Below are 15,537 nucleotides of genomic sequence, written 5' to 3' on the forward strand. Positions count from 1 at the left end.
AGCAGATAAGAACTGTAAGAAGGTGACAAACAGTGTGAGGAAATGGAAGAGGAATCCATATAGCCGTATGAAAACATCCCCAGTCAAAATAGGGATGCTATTGTAGGAGTGCACAGGTGTCTTTCCACAGATGCTTATAAGAACTATGTGTGCTTTTTTATTACCATCAAATGACAATATAAATCATAACATGTAGAATCTGTACCAGGCCACACAGTCACTCTTCACCGTTCCACAACAAGTTTTCCAGAACAAAACAAAACCCAAAACTGTAGAAAAACTACTAATTGAGATAGTCTGCCTGAACTCCAGAATTTTTTCATTGACAAATAAGTAACATTGGTCTAAGCTCAGAATGATTTTTTTGTTTTGTTTTTGTTAGCCGTCAGTATGCAGGGCAGCAGCAGCAGCATAGTTAAAAACTGTGTCACTGTTAGTGCACCAATATTCATCAGCTGAAGCGATTCATGTAGATGTAATCACTGTCTCTAATAGAAATAAAGTTAGGGTAATGGAACATCGTCACAGGATCAATGTCTCCTGTTCTGAAAATAAACCCCCTCAGCTTTGCCTTTGCATTTATGTACCAGCAGGCGACCACATCATTCAATTCAATTGACACAGTCCCTTAGAGCCCTGAATGATCTATTGTGGGAACATCAGGAACAAAGTATTGGAGAAAATGGAATGTTCTTGATCAGACTTACAGGCCGCGTTATTCAGTGGGTTTTCCAGCAGCGAAAATGAGAATAAATCAGCTGAGAGCTGAAACTTAGCACAGTATGGAGAACTTTCAACTCCACTTAATTGTTTAATTTCTACACGCTCTTCATCAAAAAGCTTGAACCATAATGCTTGTGCTTATTTTTCAGTGTTGTGTGGTCACAAATATAAGACTTTTTTTAGATGTTGCCCCTCCCCTCCTTTAGTCTCAGCAGAAGCTCTTGATAGGGCTCATTTTGACCGATTCGAGAGCTCTTCTCAATCAGTTATTTTCTCTGAAATTATTACACAGTTTGATCCAAGCGAGCATTAATGAGTGTGCTCCCACATTCATCCATAATTAATTTTTTTATGAGATTTTAATGCAGCACAGGAGATTAGCAGTCAAATAGTTGCATGCTTAAAACTAGGTGCATGCTAAAGAGGTATAGTGCATGGGATTTTTAAACAACGTAGCAGATAATACTTCAGTTTTCATCTTTCAATCATTTGATTCCAGTAACCTACCACTATTCTGTTTCTAAATCAAGAGAATATTAGCAGGTTGTTATTTTAGCACTTAGTAAAGCCATTTAGCAATTTTACAAAGCCTTCTTGAGACAGGGTCTATACATTTGATTGCAAAAGGCTTAATTTTACTTAAATTAGGCATTCCTGAAGGACTGTGATTCTGTCTAAAGGGACTTGGTTCTAATGGCCTAAGACTGGAAGCTCTACAGCTCGTTTGACATTATCACTGTTCCTATGATGGCCTCTCCAATAGGAAGATTTGCCCTTTTTGAGGACAAGTAGCTCTTCCTGGAGTAATGACAAGCATTTGTCTGGTACTCCCCTCTCTGCTACAGAGCAGATACAGATTAACATACAGCTCCTTCAAGGTGGATTTTGCAGGTCATCTTCTGAAGTAACCCATGCTGGCCAAGCCCATACTACTGCTTCCTCAGGTAAATGTGCTATCACAAATTGATCTACAAGCTAACCCTTTCTAATCAGAAGTGCTGCATTTCCAGTTTTGCTGCCATAGGCATCTGCCCAGCTTGTGCACTGATAGAACAGTCTAGCCTCACAGGTCATCTCGTAAAGCCACCGATTCCTGTGTTCTGAAGAAATGCCTTCGGTGTGGATTAGGTGTCTGATCAAGGAGAATTTCGTAAGGTTTGCTTCTATTTCCTGCTATGCTCTGAAAATTATTTCAGTATTGAAAGAGGACAGTGATTTAACTTTTTAACTCCTATGTCCGGACAGTTTTAACTTAATCCTGGTTTGCCTGCGTCGATGGACTTAAGCTCTGTGATTAAAAGCTCCCTCCCTGGCTGCCTTCAGGGAAGCGAGACAGGATGTTTGAAACTGGGATCTTGGGGGTAGTTAGGGAGAGATGTCTTTCATGAAGTAGTCTGGTTTGCGGAAGGATTTTCTGCCGGTGGTTTTACTGGTATATGGGTGCATGCTCTGAGAAGCTGGATATGGCTTTTAAGTTTTGAAGGAATTACATCTTTCCTGAAGAAAGATGTGTCAGAACTACCTCCAGTTCAACAAGGTTGTAATTATCATGCGGAAAAGTTGTGTCTGGAGACACATGGTTCTCCAAGCAGTTACAAAGTCTTTAAATACTAATATACAATATACAATATTTTTAGCTATTCTGATACAGGAAATAAGGAGAAAGATCCCCAGACGTCATTTTTTTTGTGTTGCGCTGTAGCAAGGAAAAAAAAAAGAGGTTTAAGAACCTAAAGAGAGTTGAACAAAGTGTCAGTACCAGAAATATCCCTGTTTCTTTAGTCAGTCTAGGGATTTACAAAATATGGCTGCCAAGAATCACTACAGATGCCCTGTAGCTGTCTAGGAAGATGTATTTTGAACTCTAAAAGTGTAGGAGTTGCAGCTTTGTGGCCATAGCCCTGGAAATACAATACTGAATATATTGTCACTTGTCCCTGCTGTAACATCTGGAATCCCAGCCTCCTGGGTCATGCAGCATATGACTTTGGGGAGGAGATACATAGTTCATTAATTAAATACTACTTTGCTCTAGGCAAAACCAACAAATGGGCTTCATCTGCAGCTTATTTTGTAATAGTACTCAGGACTGTGCTTGGTGTTCCTGGGGACTGAGCCTATTCAGATAAATAGGCAGTAACTTATTTTTAGCTAAGATTTTGGGTGGTTTTGGAGGGGTTTCTTGTATTTTGGCTTTTTTTTTCCTTTCACGGTTGTAATTCTTTTTCTTCAGAAAATTTCAGACTGGCTTTGTCATCTTGTATGCTTCATACTCCCAAATTGGCATGGAAAGACAGACTGTTGCCATAAATTAGGTCACTAAAGCTGAATGAAGTACAGAATACAAATATTTATTGCCTGAGCTAAGGAAAACAACTTGGATGAGGAAAGGAGAATTATTTAGTGTTTGGAAATGAAGCAGTATTCTTGAGATTAAAAACAAAGCAGCACGGTTAAAGGAGGGATATGAGACATCTCTTGTTTAAAATTGCTAGAAGGAAAACTAGCAAAGGTTGATCATATGGGATATCAGTAAGAAGATTCATTAGGTAAAATTACAGAATTTTTAAATGCAAGTTCATAAGTGACATAGATCATTGAATCTTAAAATTAAAAAGGTGCATTTAAATAATAGCAATTTAGAGACAGGTAAAAATGCTTAAAATAAGTTAACTTTCATTTTTAAAATATATTGCAATAAAACTTATGCATTAATTTAAAGAATGTTTTCCTTTAAATTCAGGTAGAAAGAATTCCTAATTGCTGATTGTCAGCAGTAGGAGAACTTTAAGGGCTCATTTTTATTGTGCTTGATACAATATTGGACCCTGTCTCTTAAATGAAGATGTGAGTAAGCAAATTAGGAGTGTTTAGATTCAACTTTTTTACCCTTCTTTTTAAAGTATGGGAAAGTATTCATTTTGATTGAAACTGGTGTCTAAGAAATTCTTATGCAAAACAATGTATGACATGGGTCATACACTGCATGCTTAACATAGAGGATCCACTAACTTATGAGTTTTCCCTTGTAAGCCCTTCTCAAGGCCTATACATAAATCTTCTTTGGAGGTAGTCTTACAGAGTTGAGCAACCATTTGGGGTAAAACCCACCATGTCTTGGGAAAGAGCCTTTGCAGAATGGTTTTAGAAGAGTGGCCACCAGCAACAGCTTTTTGTGGAGCCCTGAATTAAAACTCCAGTTCTGCAAATTACTCACATGGCAGCTTTGGTATCTGAATGAAGTCCTGCTGAAACCTCACAGATCTGGGAATTTGCCTAGTCTGAGTGGTTGGATTAATGCCTCTGAGTTAGTAAGTCAGACTTGGTGGCGTTGGTGTCTCACTGGTTTAGTCAATCTGGTTGCAGTTGGACAAGAGGTGGAATTTGGTGTATTGGCACTTCCCTGGGCTGTGGGGTATTGTCTGTCCCCTGAGCCACAGTGACAGCAGTCACTTAGCTGTCGAGTTCAGAAGGTATGTTTGCCAGCCCCAGAGATTCCCAGGGTTAGTTGCAAATTGTAATGAAGGGAATTTGTGTATCACACACAGGACTTAATTTTTATTTTTAGGTGAGACAACACAGATGTAAAACAGACTTGTACTAATACTTTCCAAAGGGCTTGTACACACCTTCAGGTGTTATGGGTGGAATTAAAAAACTCTGCATTCCCAGGTTGGTTCATGTAGTTCACTTTTATTAACTGCAATGGTTATTAAGAAAAGGAAGATTTGTAAGCAGCAATTAAAAGAAGTGGTATCACTGTCTATGTGCACACATGCTGGCAAAATATTTCTCTGAAATTCTTGTGAAAGGGGAAAAAATATAAGGACTGGTGACAATATTTCTGTTGTAGGAGATTTATTGTTTCTGTAGCCAGACTTCTGTTTTCTGTGGATAAATGTAGCAGTCTGTTCAAATATAAACATTAAGCATTTTTCAGAGCTTCCCCGAGCATTAGCTGTTCCCTTTAACTTATCATATTTGGTATCAAAATAATGATTGGTATGTTTTGGGGAATTATTATTCCCCAGCAGCCTGACAGTTTTTTCTGTTATCCCACCTAATTAGGATGTGCTAGAGCCCACCTAAAACTGCAGAAATATTACTTTCTTAGGCTGTTGTTTGATGATATAATAAATCTAACTGTAGTAAATCTACTATACGTTATAAACTCGTGATTAAGAGATACAAAGTGCTAATCTCATGTATAAACTTTGTCTGCCAGTTCACATTTGTTTGAGGACAAAAAAACAACCCAAAACCAACAAAAAACCACCTATTAGGCCAGGAGCCATATCACGCAGCATCTGTTCTCTAGCATTTGGCATGAACCTGGAAGAAGAGTACAAAACGAGCATGAACATGCAGAGTAGAATAATAATTTGTCAGAAATGCAATCAGATTTGTACTGTTGGGCACCCATGAGCCTGCAGATCCAGTGTTCGTGATAGTAGAATTAATCTCATTATAATGAATTTTAATTGTAAATTTTACCCGAAGTATGGAAGTGTGTGAATGGTATTGAAGGGGTGGAGAAACATATGTGAGACCCCGCGTACTGCTGTGTCTGAGTTACAGTAGGCAAGTTACATTCTTGCTGCTGGAGTTGGTATGTTGGCTTTGGGACAAGAAACCTAATTTTCTTTGAAAAAAGTAGTTTCTGAAAGATTTTTGGTGTGATTTCTGAAATTAAGTCAGAGTTGAAATGAGTGGTGCATCTTGTCTGTTCGTGACCTCTGGTACATCTAGCTCTTGATCAGATCTTGAGGCCAGCATCTGTATAGACAGTTGACTTTTATGGCTGTTACGTTTTACACTTGATAAATTTTGGGAGTTCAGGGACTTTATATAGCAGCATTAAAAATTACCTGTGATACTTTTCTACTGTGCTGATTCTAACTGAACAGTGGTACTATAAACCCCAGGCTCATCCTCCAGAAAGGGAATCCTACAAGTGACCAGTGCCTGTGGCTGTTGGTTTTGGATGACCAGGGGATGTCAGGGTGACGCGTTACCTACACTGTAATACAGGTTTGTTGGCACTACAGTGTTCCTAGTGTGGCAGGGCTGTGTGCGGGCTGAGAAGAAGCATGGCTCCCCAGAGGACTTGTGAAGTCTTCTTTGGAGACTGTAAAGAACTATCTGGATACATTTCTGAGTGACCTGCCCTGGACTTGGTCTTGCTCTGGCAGGGGGGTTGGACTCAATGATCTCCAGAGGTCCCTTCTAACCCATAACATTCTGTGATTCTGTGATGTTGAAGTGGACTTGGTTTTAAGAGGTGGATGTCTGTCCTGGTGTGGTCCCAGGGACTGAAAGCCCATGAACCGTTTGGGCGTGGTGAGTAAGCCCTCATGTGCATCATATTTACCTGTATTTTTTGTTGTTGTTGTTATTTCTAGTTTTACCTGTAAGGAACCTACTTCACAGTCACTACAACTGCTCCAAGGTGCAAAGCAAACATAGGGGCAGGCAGGAGGTTTCCTTTAAAAGCTCACTTGGCATTAAAAAGTAGCCTAAGTGCACTATACTCTGTTGTGTTTCCTGTAAATGCACAGAATGTTTTGAGGAAAACCTGGGATTTTTATAAGGGCCAGAAAAATGGGCCTCAAGGTTCTTGCTACATTTTCAGAATGGATTTGAGACTTAGAGGTGCAAATGTCTTGAAACATTTTCAATGGTCCTTTTGCAAATTAGGCTGGAAATCTAAGACTGGTAGGAATTATTTCTCATTTCTGATTCTTTTTCGATCATTCTTTGTGTCTTTACTGTTATTTAATTGCTTTATCTAAAATAAAGAACAATATTATTCTGTTGAGTGTCCAAAATAGGTAGTCAATTGCACATGAAAATAGAAGATTTGGGGGAAATAAACTAGCATTAATGAAGTAGATCTGCTGCTATGTGTGGTATGTGTGTATATGCCTGGGTCCATTTATTTTTTCCTCATCAAATTTTCTTCTTTTCAGCCTTTCCTCCTCTGTGTTACATTTCCATTTACTTGAAGCTAAGAAACCTTCACCATTACCTCCCAGACAAGCTCTGGGACCTTGTTGGGGCACTAGGGAACATGGAGTTCATGTGGTTCATAGGTTACCAGGTTTATTTTCTTTCCCATTATTGTTTTTCCTTTGCAGCCATCCTTGTCAAGTTGTAACTTCAGCATGAAGCAAGGGGGTGGCCATGTGTGTTGAGCACTGAGAGCATCATGGCTGCTGGCTCTGGGGTCAGTGGCTCCCCTCTCCATCCCCACCTCCGCTCCTTTTTGCCATCATCCCCTTGCTCACATCACGTACAGTGGGGTTCCCACAGCTCTGAGCTGCCTCCTCAGCTGGCTGCAAAGTCTGCTCCCCAGGCTGGAGGTGACCACGCTGCAGAGCCCTTTGCTGGGGTAGTTCTGGCTTTGTCCCTAGTTTTAAGGGTGGGCAGCCAGAGGCAAGCCTAGGTATAAAGATTTGTCAAAGGGAAAGAATTATTGCATCCCCTCCTCTCTGTACTGCTGCTGTATTTTCTTTTTAATTTGATGGCTTGTGTTTGGGACAGGAAGGAGGGTGGTTTGGTGTTGTTTTTTCTTCTCACAATTCCTTGCTTCCCTCAGCCGAGCCAGAGCTGAGCACTGGTTGTCTCCAGGGCGGTGGCTGAGTGACTGGTCCTGTCGTGGGGGTAAACACAGAAGTGAGATTTCATAAAAATTAAACAAGCACCGAAAAAATGGATAAAGGAATATCTAGGTTAAAAAAAAAAAAAAAAAAGTAACTTGCATCTTTTTCAGTTTTGTGTCCTCATCAGACAACCCCGTGTATGTACTGCACATATTTCTGTGTTTTTTCTGGTTGTTACAGCACAGAAGCTGGTGTTGCACTGCCACCTTCTGATGGCCAGGCAGGGCTGTCCTCCTCCTTGCCTTATCAAAGCAGCTTGCGGACACACAGTTTGAACCAGCTTTGAAAAATGATACTCATTTGACATGGGCTTTTGACACTTTTTTTTACACTTTTGACAGACAAGCCAAATGGTTGCTTTTTTCTTTAGCTATCTAGCTACATAACAGGTGAATTTATGTGGCATCTCTACAATTCAGCTTTGAGTGGAGAACCCTCTTTGTATTAATAATGAAGGTTTTCTCTATGTAGGAAATAGCACTTTCTTCTGATTTCTGCCTTTTGATCTACCTCTTTGGATGATGCAGCAGCAAGATTTTTAAAATTAGTAACAAACCCATGAAACAAATTCTACCATTATTTGTGTGTGATGTAGAGGCTTCTTTACAAGTCCTTTTAAATTTACTTACCTTTTCTTCTTAAGGAGAATATTGTTCCTCTTCCTACAGAACTTCTCTGTAACACAGTCTGTAATAAAGATGATTTGCACCAGGTATGACAACAAAAGAGCTGAATAAAATTAGTGTTTGATCCTGTACGTGGCAGCATTGGTTGCTAATGCATGAAATGGTTAAAAATGACATTAATTTCACACAGAGCTCAATAAATGAACCCTCAAAGTCTGTTGTCAGTTGGCAGGTGTACTTGGCTCGTGGCAGGGTTACTATCAGTGTACCTTTACAAGTTATGTTGCACTAGCTAGAAGTTACTGTACTGGAGCAGTTATTTCTTCCTTTAGAAATAAGAAGGGTTTAAGTAGCTCTGCATTTTTCTTTATTTCCTTAAGGACCTAAAAACATTCTCCCCTCTTTGGCAGCACAGTATGCTTGAGCTTCTGCATGAGCATGAGATCCGGTTTTCTGTGGACTCATCCAGCATCGTGTGCAACCCCAGCTCTCCCACTTGGATCCCACTGGCCCGAGCTGGGTTGAGCCCTCCTTCAACAGCTCTCAGATTTTAGCATGTTCCCTGTGCCCTCTTCAACCAAGTGGGCAGTGTGGGTGGCCATGTTTCTGGGGTGTGTTTGGGGGTGTCCATGTGCTCATTGACTCGCCAGGGTTCATGTGTAGTTTTGGGCAAACACACTCCTTTTGTTGTCTGGGTTCATCCTGCAGCCTCTCCTCTTCTTGAGGAGTTTGGTTGGGTCTTTCCTCTACAACACTATGGAACTTGTAGGAAAGTCCCATCTTGGAAAGCTTCCTGCTGTCAAGTTTGGGTGCAGTTGAATGGTAAAACTCAAAAGCTAGGTGGTAAGAAAGAGAGTGTGGTCATTTTGCCCCATTTCCTTGGGAAACCTTGTTAGGAAAAGTTGCTTAGAAAGGCTGTGTAAACCCTTTGTCTTTTTGGCAGCCTTACAATGTGGATGGTAATCTTGTAGTTGTTGCTTACACCTGTGAGCTCTGCTTTCCCACGTGGAGCAACAGAGGTGAGCAGCCTGACCACGCAGCTTGTCGTTAACAGCGAGAATTTTCTGTTCTGAAAAACACGTGAACACCCCTTCTCTGATCCTTTTTTTATGTTGGATCCAGGTCAAACTTTGTCAAATAACAGTAGGAAAGTTACCTTCTCAGACTCCAGTTACATAGAAGAAAATCATGGTGGGAGGCAGCTGGGTAAAAACCTCCAAGATTTACTGATGAGAAGTGCAGGGCGGGTGCTAGGAATCCCTTCCATGGTGGATGAACCTATTTTTGTTCTAGAAACTGGTATTTATACTTGTTTACTAGATGTCATGAAAAGATTAGGATTTTCAAGCATTCAGAAGTCATGAGAATGTTCTCAGAAATGAGGCCTAAAGTTAGAAAAAAATACTGTATTCTGCCTCAAGCTTTGTGTTTTAAAGACTCTTGTTGCTTCATACTTTCAAAATTTGTCATAAAAATATGTAATCTGATGTGTTGTCTTGCTAAATATTTACCATTAATAAAATCAAGGGAAAATTGTGTATGTATCCATCAATATTTTAAAAGCATTAATTGAAAGTCTAGATAAATGGTACTAAAAATGCTCTATTTAAAGTTTGTCTCTAATTTGAAGAATTCCTTTTGCAAAGCATAACTGTATGGCTGAGATGTTTTCTGCTTTTTGGTGGAAATAGCTGGGCTTTTATTGAACAGATACAGTATTATAGCCCATATTGTACCTTTTTTGCTAGAGCAGGAGTACCTGAAAATCAAAGTAAATTAGAAAGTAAAAGTGAGAACTTGTCTGGATACCAACATGAAACTGAGTTTTTGGTCTTTGTTAGCCAAGCAGAGAGAAATCCACATTTTGAAAAATATGTTCTGTAGCAATCGTAGATGAAATTCACTTGATTTTTTTTTTATTATTTTTTTTTTAAACTGTGAATTAGGGTCTTTTTAGTTCTGGTATTAAGCAGCATAGTTCCTCAGTCCATACCAATGTGCATAATTCGGGAATCCGGCCCTTCAATATTTAATTTACCAACCTTTATGTTGTGGTGAGACAAATGACTTTTTAATGACTACAGTAGACTTATTTGCATTATAAAATAAAACCACTGTCTATGCTGCCAGGGAACTGCTGACTTTATAAATACAGCATTTGTTGAGAAATACTTATCAAATACTAAAAATATTCAATTGACCTATTTATTTATTTTCAGGGTTGTGTCCTTTGTTGTGACCTCATGGTTTAACTGGGAATAAAGATGAGTATAAGCAGTGATGAGGTTAACTTCCTGGTATATAGATACTTGCAAGAGTCAGGTGAGTTTTTACAGTTCTGGTTGTTAAACAATACATCATGTACTTGCTATTCATCCACAACTGTCTTTAGCAAAGTCAGACTCAGTTAATTATTTTGCCAGTAGGCATGTGCTTCTGTCAGAGCTGCTTCTTGGTGTTTCTTCTCAACAAGAGAATGAATTCCTGCCAAGTTACCTTCTGTAACTTAATCAGATTTAGCCATTTGGAGTTTTCAGATGGCAGTCAAGTTACAGAAGGAGTAACTTACAGTTGCAGATTGCTTTTGTCACAGAAGCCAAACTTATAAAATTGCTTTATCTGAAAGTTTGTAGGCAGCTTCCTAGTTACCTGACAGAAAGGAAAAAAACCAACAACCTACCAACCAAAAAACAAAAAAAGACCCCCAAAAAACCCAAACAAACAACAAAAAAAAACCAAAACCAAAACCCAAAAGAATCAAACAAACAAAAAAAACAACCGAGTAGTTTAAGAAAAAATTATGTGACAGTAAACTTAATTTGCTGAAACAACTGTTTTTCTCTAGGTGAAATTTGCCTTTTCAGAACAATCAGATGAATAGCAAGGAAGGACCAATGCTGCACCATAATGTGCTTGCTTCTCAATCAGTGCATGATACTGATATAGTTCTAAGTGCCAAAACATGCAGTTCTGATAGCACTGTTGCTATGTATAGATCCATTTCACTTTCAGGGGTAACAAATCAATGAGTAAAAATAACAAGTGAGTCTTAGTGTCTTGGAGATATACAGTATTTAATAAAATATGTACAAGACATATATATATCTGTTTAGAAAATATAAATATATGTAAATACTATTGCATATTTTTATATTTACTCATGCACAAATGTTTTGCCCTTGATACCAATATTAATAAATGTTATGTTTATAAGTATTTTTTTGTCTTTTGTGCATTTAAGCTAGAAACATATAACAGAGACAACACAAGTGTTTTGATGAGGTTCTTTTAGTTCATAAGTATTGCTGTAACTTTGTGTAACTTGCTTAGATTTGTAAAAAGAAGATGCTGCAGTGTCTGGCAAGTGGCATTGTCTATCTGTAAATAAATTCTGATGGTTTTGCTTTCTCTTTAGGGTTTTCCCATTCAGCATTTACCTTTGGTATAGAGAGCCATATCAGCCAGTCTAATATAAATGGTGCTCTGGTGCCACCAGCTGCTTTGATTTCCATCATCCAGAAAGGTCTGCAGTATGTAGAGGCAGAAGTCAGTATTAATGAGGTAAGGAGGCTTTGGCTACAGGAGCATTGTGTCCTTGCTTGCAGTAAGTTTGAATGTTAGTGTTTATTCTTAACTTTCTTGTATCCTATTTATTTACTTTTACTTCAGATTCCTTACTGCTGGTGTTCACCATGACTCCAGTGGTGGAACCAGAATGGAGTGACATAACTGGGTAGGGGTTCTGCCCAGTGCAGCCACACAACACCAGGCATGGTGTTCTGGCTCATTGCTTAAAGGTCCGTTGTCTGTAGAGTTTTTACCCTAATATGATATTGTAGTAAATCCAGACAAGTGCAATAAAATAATGATTGAGACAAGTAACCTCTTAATTTTTGCTTTTGTAGACCTGCACTAGGGAAGTGGGAGAGTGCTGTGCAGGTCTCATTTGGGTGATGTGTTGTTATAATGGAGTAATGAGAGCCCAAGGGCAAGGTTTCCAAATAGAGACAGGGTTTCAATTTGTGGCAGGAAGGATGAAGGTATATGCCAGTTAGCTTTTTGCTTCTGCTGGCTAATTCATCTTGAGCAGGATCTATTAAATTTGATGTTTAAATGGTTATTCCAGGAGCACAGAAAGCTGTGTGTCTTCCTTCCTGATGCTGCAGGTCCCCATGATTTCCATTCTCATGTATGCCTGGAAGGCTAGCAGCCTTTGTGTGTGTCAGTTCTATTGCAGAAGGAAACAAGGTTTTTTCACTAATTCTGTTCTCTTTCCAGTCTCCCTTATGTCTTCTGTGTATGTGTAGTTTTCATAGTCTCTGTGAAGCAAACCCTTTCCCTTAGGAAGCTTCAGAAAAATAAAGCAAGTGATTAGAATAGAAGGAGACCCTATATTTATCTCAAGGAATCCTTCTAGCTCCTAAAAATAGATCCTTACAAAGCCCTAGCATATGTTTATGGGTATTTTTAACTGGGTCTTGTCCATTTCAGGATAAAATTTTTCCTTGTTGTTTGAAAGTATGCCAGCACTGTTTAAAAAAGGAAGAAAACTAGTCAACTCTCCAGATAATAAGTTTATGGAAAATATTAGTCTTAATAAGATCGAGTAACTTCACAGGCCAGTGACCCAGCTTGCAATGTTTGCAGCTCTTCAAACAAATCATTAGATTTTTTTTGCAGCCACTCATGTTTGAAATCATATTCATAGATAGCTTACATAATTTTTTGCTTTAGCAGATGATTTAGCAAACACAAAGCATGTAACTTTAGATTCCAGAAGCTTTGCCAGAGGCCTGCAGTGGCTTTTTTCTATAGTTATGGCGGCCACTTAACTTTAGACTAAAATCCTAACCACGACAATGATGAGATATCACTTCCAGCACCATCTGTAAGCTGTTCTATTACATTATATATATAATATATATATATTAAATCAAAACTTTTTCTTTAGTTTTTCTTGGAATTTTTGCCCATAATGTTAATTTGTACTTGGTGTTGTCTTTTTTTGTTCTTTCCCTCTGCTGTAATTTAGGATGGTACCTTGTTTGACGGTAGGCCGATAGAGTCTCTCTCACTGATAGATGCAGTAATGCCTGATGTGGTACAGACAAGACAACAGGCCTACAGAGACAAGCTTGCACAACAGCAGGCAGCAGCTGCTGCAGCTGCAGCCACCACCAACCAACAGGGATCAGCGAAAAATGGGGAAAATACTGCAAATGGAGAAGAGAACGGAGCACACACTATAGCAAGTAAGCTGAGACAGAAATGACCTGAACCTGTGCCAGCATCACTGCCTTGTCATTATCGTGCCACGAGCTAGTAGGCTGTGAGGTACATGTGTAGAGGTACCAGTAACCCTTCAGCTTGCAGAGAACAGGTGGTGTCTCACCTTTGTCCCCAGTTTGATATTTGGAATTTCAGGAGGAGATAGAAATTTCGGAATTGATTAATTCTCAGTATCCATTGACCAGTCTTACTGCCCAGACTGCTCCTTTTCCCATCACTGAAATATTCCTAATCCAGCTGTGCACAAGTTTTGCATTTTACAGCTGGATTTTACTAGGTTGTTTTTGTTTTGTTTCTTTCATTTTAACATATATTAAACAAACTTGGAAATATAATCTGTGGCTTAAACAAATATGCTCTGTATTTTAAAAATCTCCAAAGAATATGTGCTTGTTAACCATGAACTGGATCCACAAGGTTCAGCCCTCGGCCACTGCTAAATGTGATGTACCAGCAACCCCTGCTGGCCGGTACCCCGAATTATACTGGCATCGCTTCTCTTGAATTGGAGCAGTGTTTTATATGGTGCTCTTTCTTTAGAATATGCATGTTCTTATAGCTTGTTTGTTTGTTTGTTTTCCTGCATGTGCAAACAGTGGCAGAAACACTTAATGTTAAATCAAGCAATTGATGTGAAACGGTTTGTTTATCCACAGTAAAAAATGCAGAGCAGGTGAACTGTTCAGCATTTTTTACATTCTGCATTTACACTCAATGTGAATTTGACTTTTATAATAGAAAATTATTGATGGTAGCTGGCAAGAAAAATGTTTTTTTATTTGAATTGTCCCTGCTATGTTATACAGAACAATATGGATGCAATGTCACTTCCCCACAAAAAGCCATGGATTGTCACAATTCCACAATAACTGCCAGTGCAGTTTAAAAAGCTCTGTTACCAATTTACTGTCTCTCCAAATGTTGTTAGATTAATTAAAACCATTTTGTAAATGAAGTTTCTGAGATCTAGATTTATAACCTGTTTACTGTTGGTGAAAAGAGCTTTTTTGAAAATGAATGTGTCAAAAAAGTGTTTTTAAAGCACATGGAAGACTAACATGTTGTACTGTGTAGTATCATTCCCCCAAAAATGTGAGTACTTTTAACATCAGTGTTTTGTTTTTTTTAATAATAGGGGAAAAAAAAACACAACACAACCCCCCCAAAAAAACCAAAAACCAAACAAACAAACAAAAAAAAAACCCAAAACCAAACAAAAACCACAACAAACCACTTCTGGCCTCAGTTTTGAAGTTTCAAATTTAAATCCATTTGGATGTTGAGGTTACAGGATGCCCAGAGAGGTTGTGGAGTTTCCTTCTCTGGAGACATTCAAAACCCACCTGGACACATTCCTTTGTGACCTACTCTGGGGGATCCTACTCTGGCAGGCTGTTTGGACTAGATGATCTTTTCAGGTCCCTTCCAACCCCTAACATTCTGAGATTCTGTGAGAAGGGCTAAGAGCTTTCTCACATTTTGGAAACTTACCATCTGTTTATAGTACTTTGGAAACTGGAACTTGAAACATAAAGGAATTTTGCAGCTCTGTCAAATGTTGGTCAACATAAATTGTGAATTAATTGTTATGCTCATTCCAGAAGAATATTAACTGTACAGTAGTTATAGTGTTTTGTCCCAAAATATTAAAATCCACCTCTCTCTACTGTTTCCCATAATGCAGATAATCACACAGACATGATGGAAGTAGATGGAGATGTTGAAATCCCTCCCAACAAGGCCGTGGTGCTGCGTGGCCATGAATCTGAAGTGTTCATCTGTGCCTGGAATCCCGTCAGTGACCTTTTGGCCTCAGGGTATGTGCATCAACCATGTATGTACATAACATTCCTGCTCCTTGGCATACTTAGGGATGTTGATGGTAATGAGTTAAAATAATACCTACCCCAACGCCCTCTACCTCAAATGCCACGTTTGCTGCCTTAAAAGGAACACCTTTTTAAATGGAATTAGTGGAGGGAAGAGGTTGTATTCTCATTAACTGTTCTGTAGATCTGGAGATTCAACAGCACGGATATGGAACCTCAGTGAAAACAGCACGAGTGGCTCCACGCAGCTGGTACTTCGACACTGTATCCGGGAAGGGGGGCAGGATGTACCCAGCAACAAAGATGTGACATCGCTGGATTGGAATGTAAGTAGAGATGGCAGAACTCAAAATACTCTGAGAGAATTGTACCTATAATTCTGCACAGTCAAATGTTCGGTGACAGCAG

General features: G+C 39.1%; 1 protein-coding gene across 7 annotated transcripts in view; it reads left to right on the forward strand.

The window, feature by feature from the left end:
• TBL1XR1 (TBL1X/Y related 1) overlaps positions 1 to 15,537 on the forward strand; it is a 114,496-nt gene that overhangs the window by 82,931 nt on the left and 16,028 nt on the right. For 4 of the 7 annotated variants that reach the window (XM_051626290.1, XM_051626292.1, XM_051626294.1 and 1 more), the window contains 5 exons: positions 10,231 to 10,333; positions 11,427 to 11,572; positions 13,044 to 13,263; positions 14,985 to 15,117; positions 15,314 to 15,455. In XM_051626290.1, coding sequence (XP_051482250.1) covers positions 10,276 to 10,333; positions 11,427 to 11,572; positions 13,044 to 13,263; positions 14,985 to 15,117; positions 15,314 to 15,455 — 699 coding nt within the window. In that variant the 5' untranslated portion in view covers positions 10,231 to 10,275. Of the gene's footprint in view, positions 1 to 10,230; positions 10,334 to 11,426; positions 11,573 to 11,595; positions 11,809 to 13,043; positions 13,264 to 14,984; positions 15,118 to 15,313; positions 15,456 to 15,537 lie in introns of those variants that run through there. The other 3 variants (XM_051626296.1, XM_051626295.1, XM_051626297.1) reach the window with 3 other exon arrangements.

This window comes from Apus apus, chromosome 8 (assembly GCF_020740795.1).
Source record: "Apus apus isolate bApuApu2 chromosome 8, bApuApu2.pri.cur, whole genome shotgun sequence".
Taxonomy (NCBI): Eukaryota; Metazoa; Chordata; class Aves; order Apodiformes; family Apodidae; genus Apus; species Apus apus.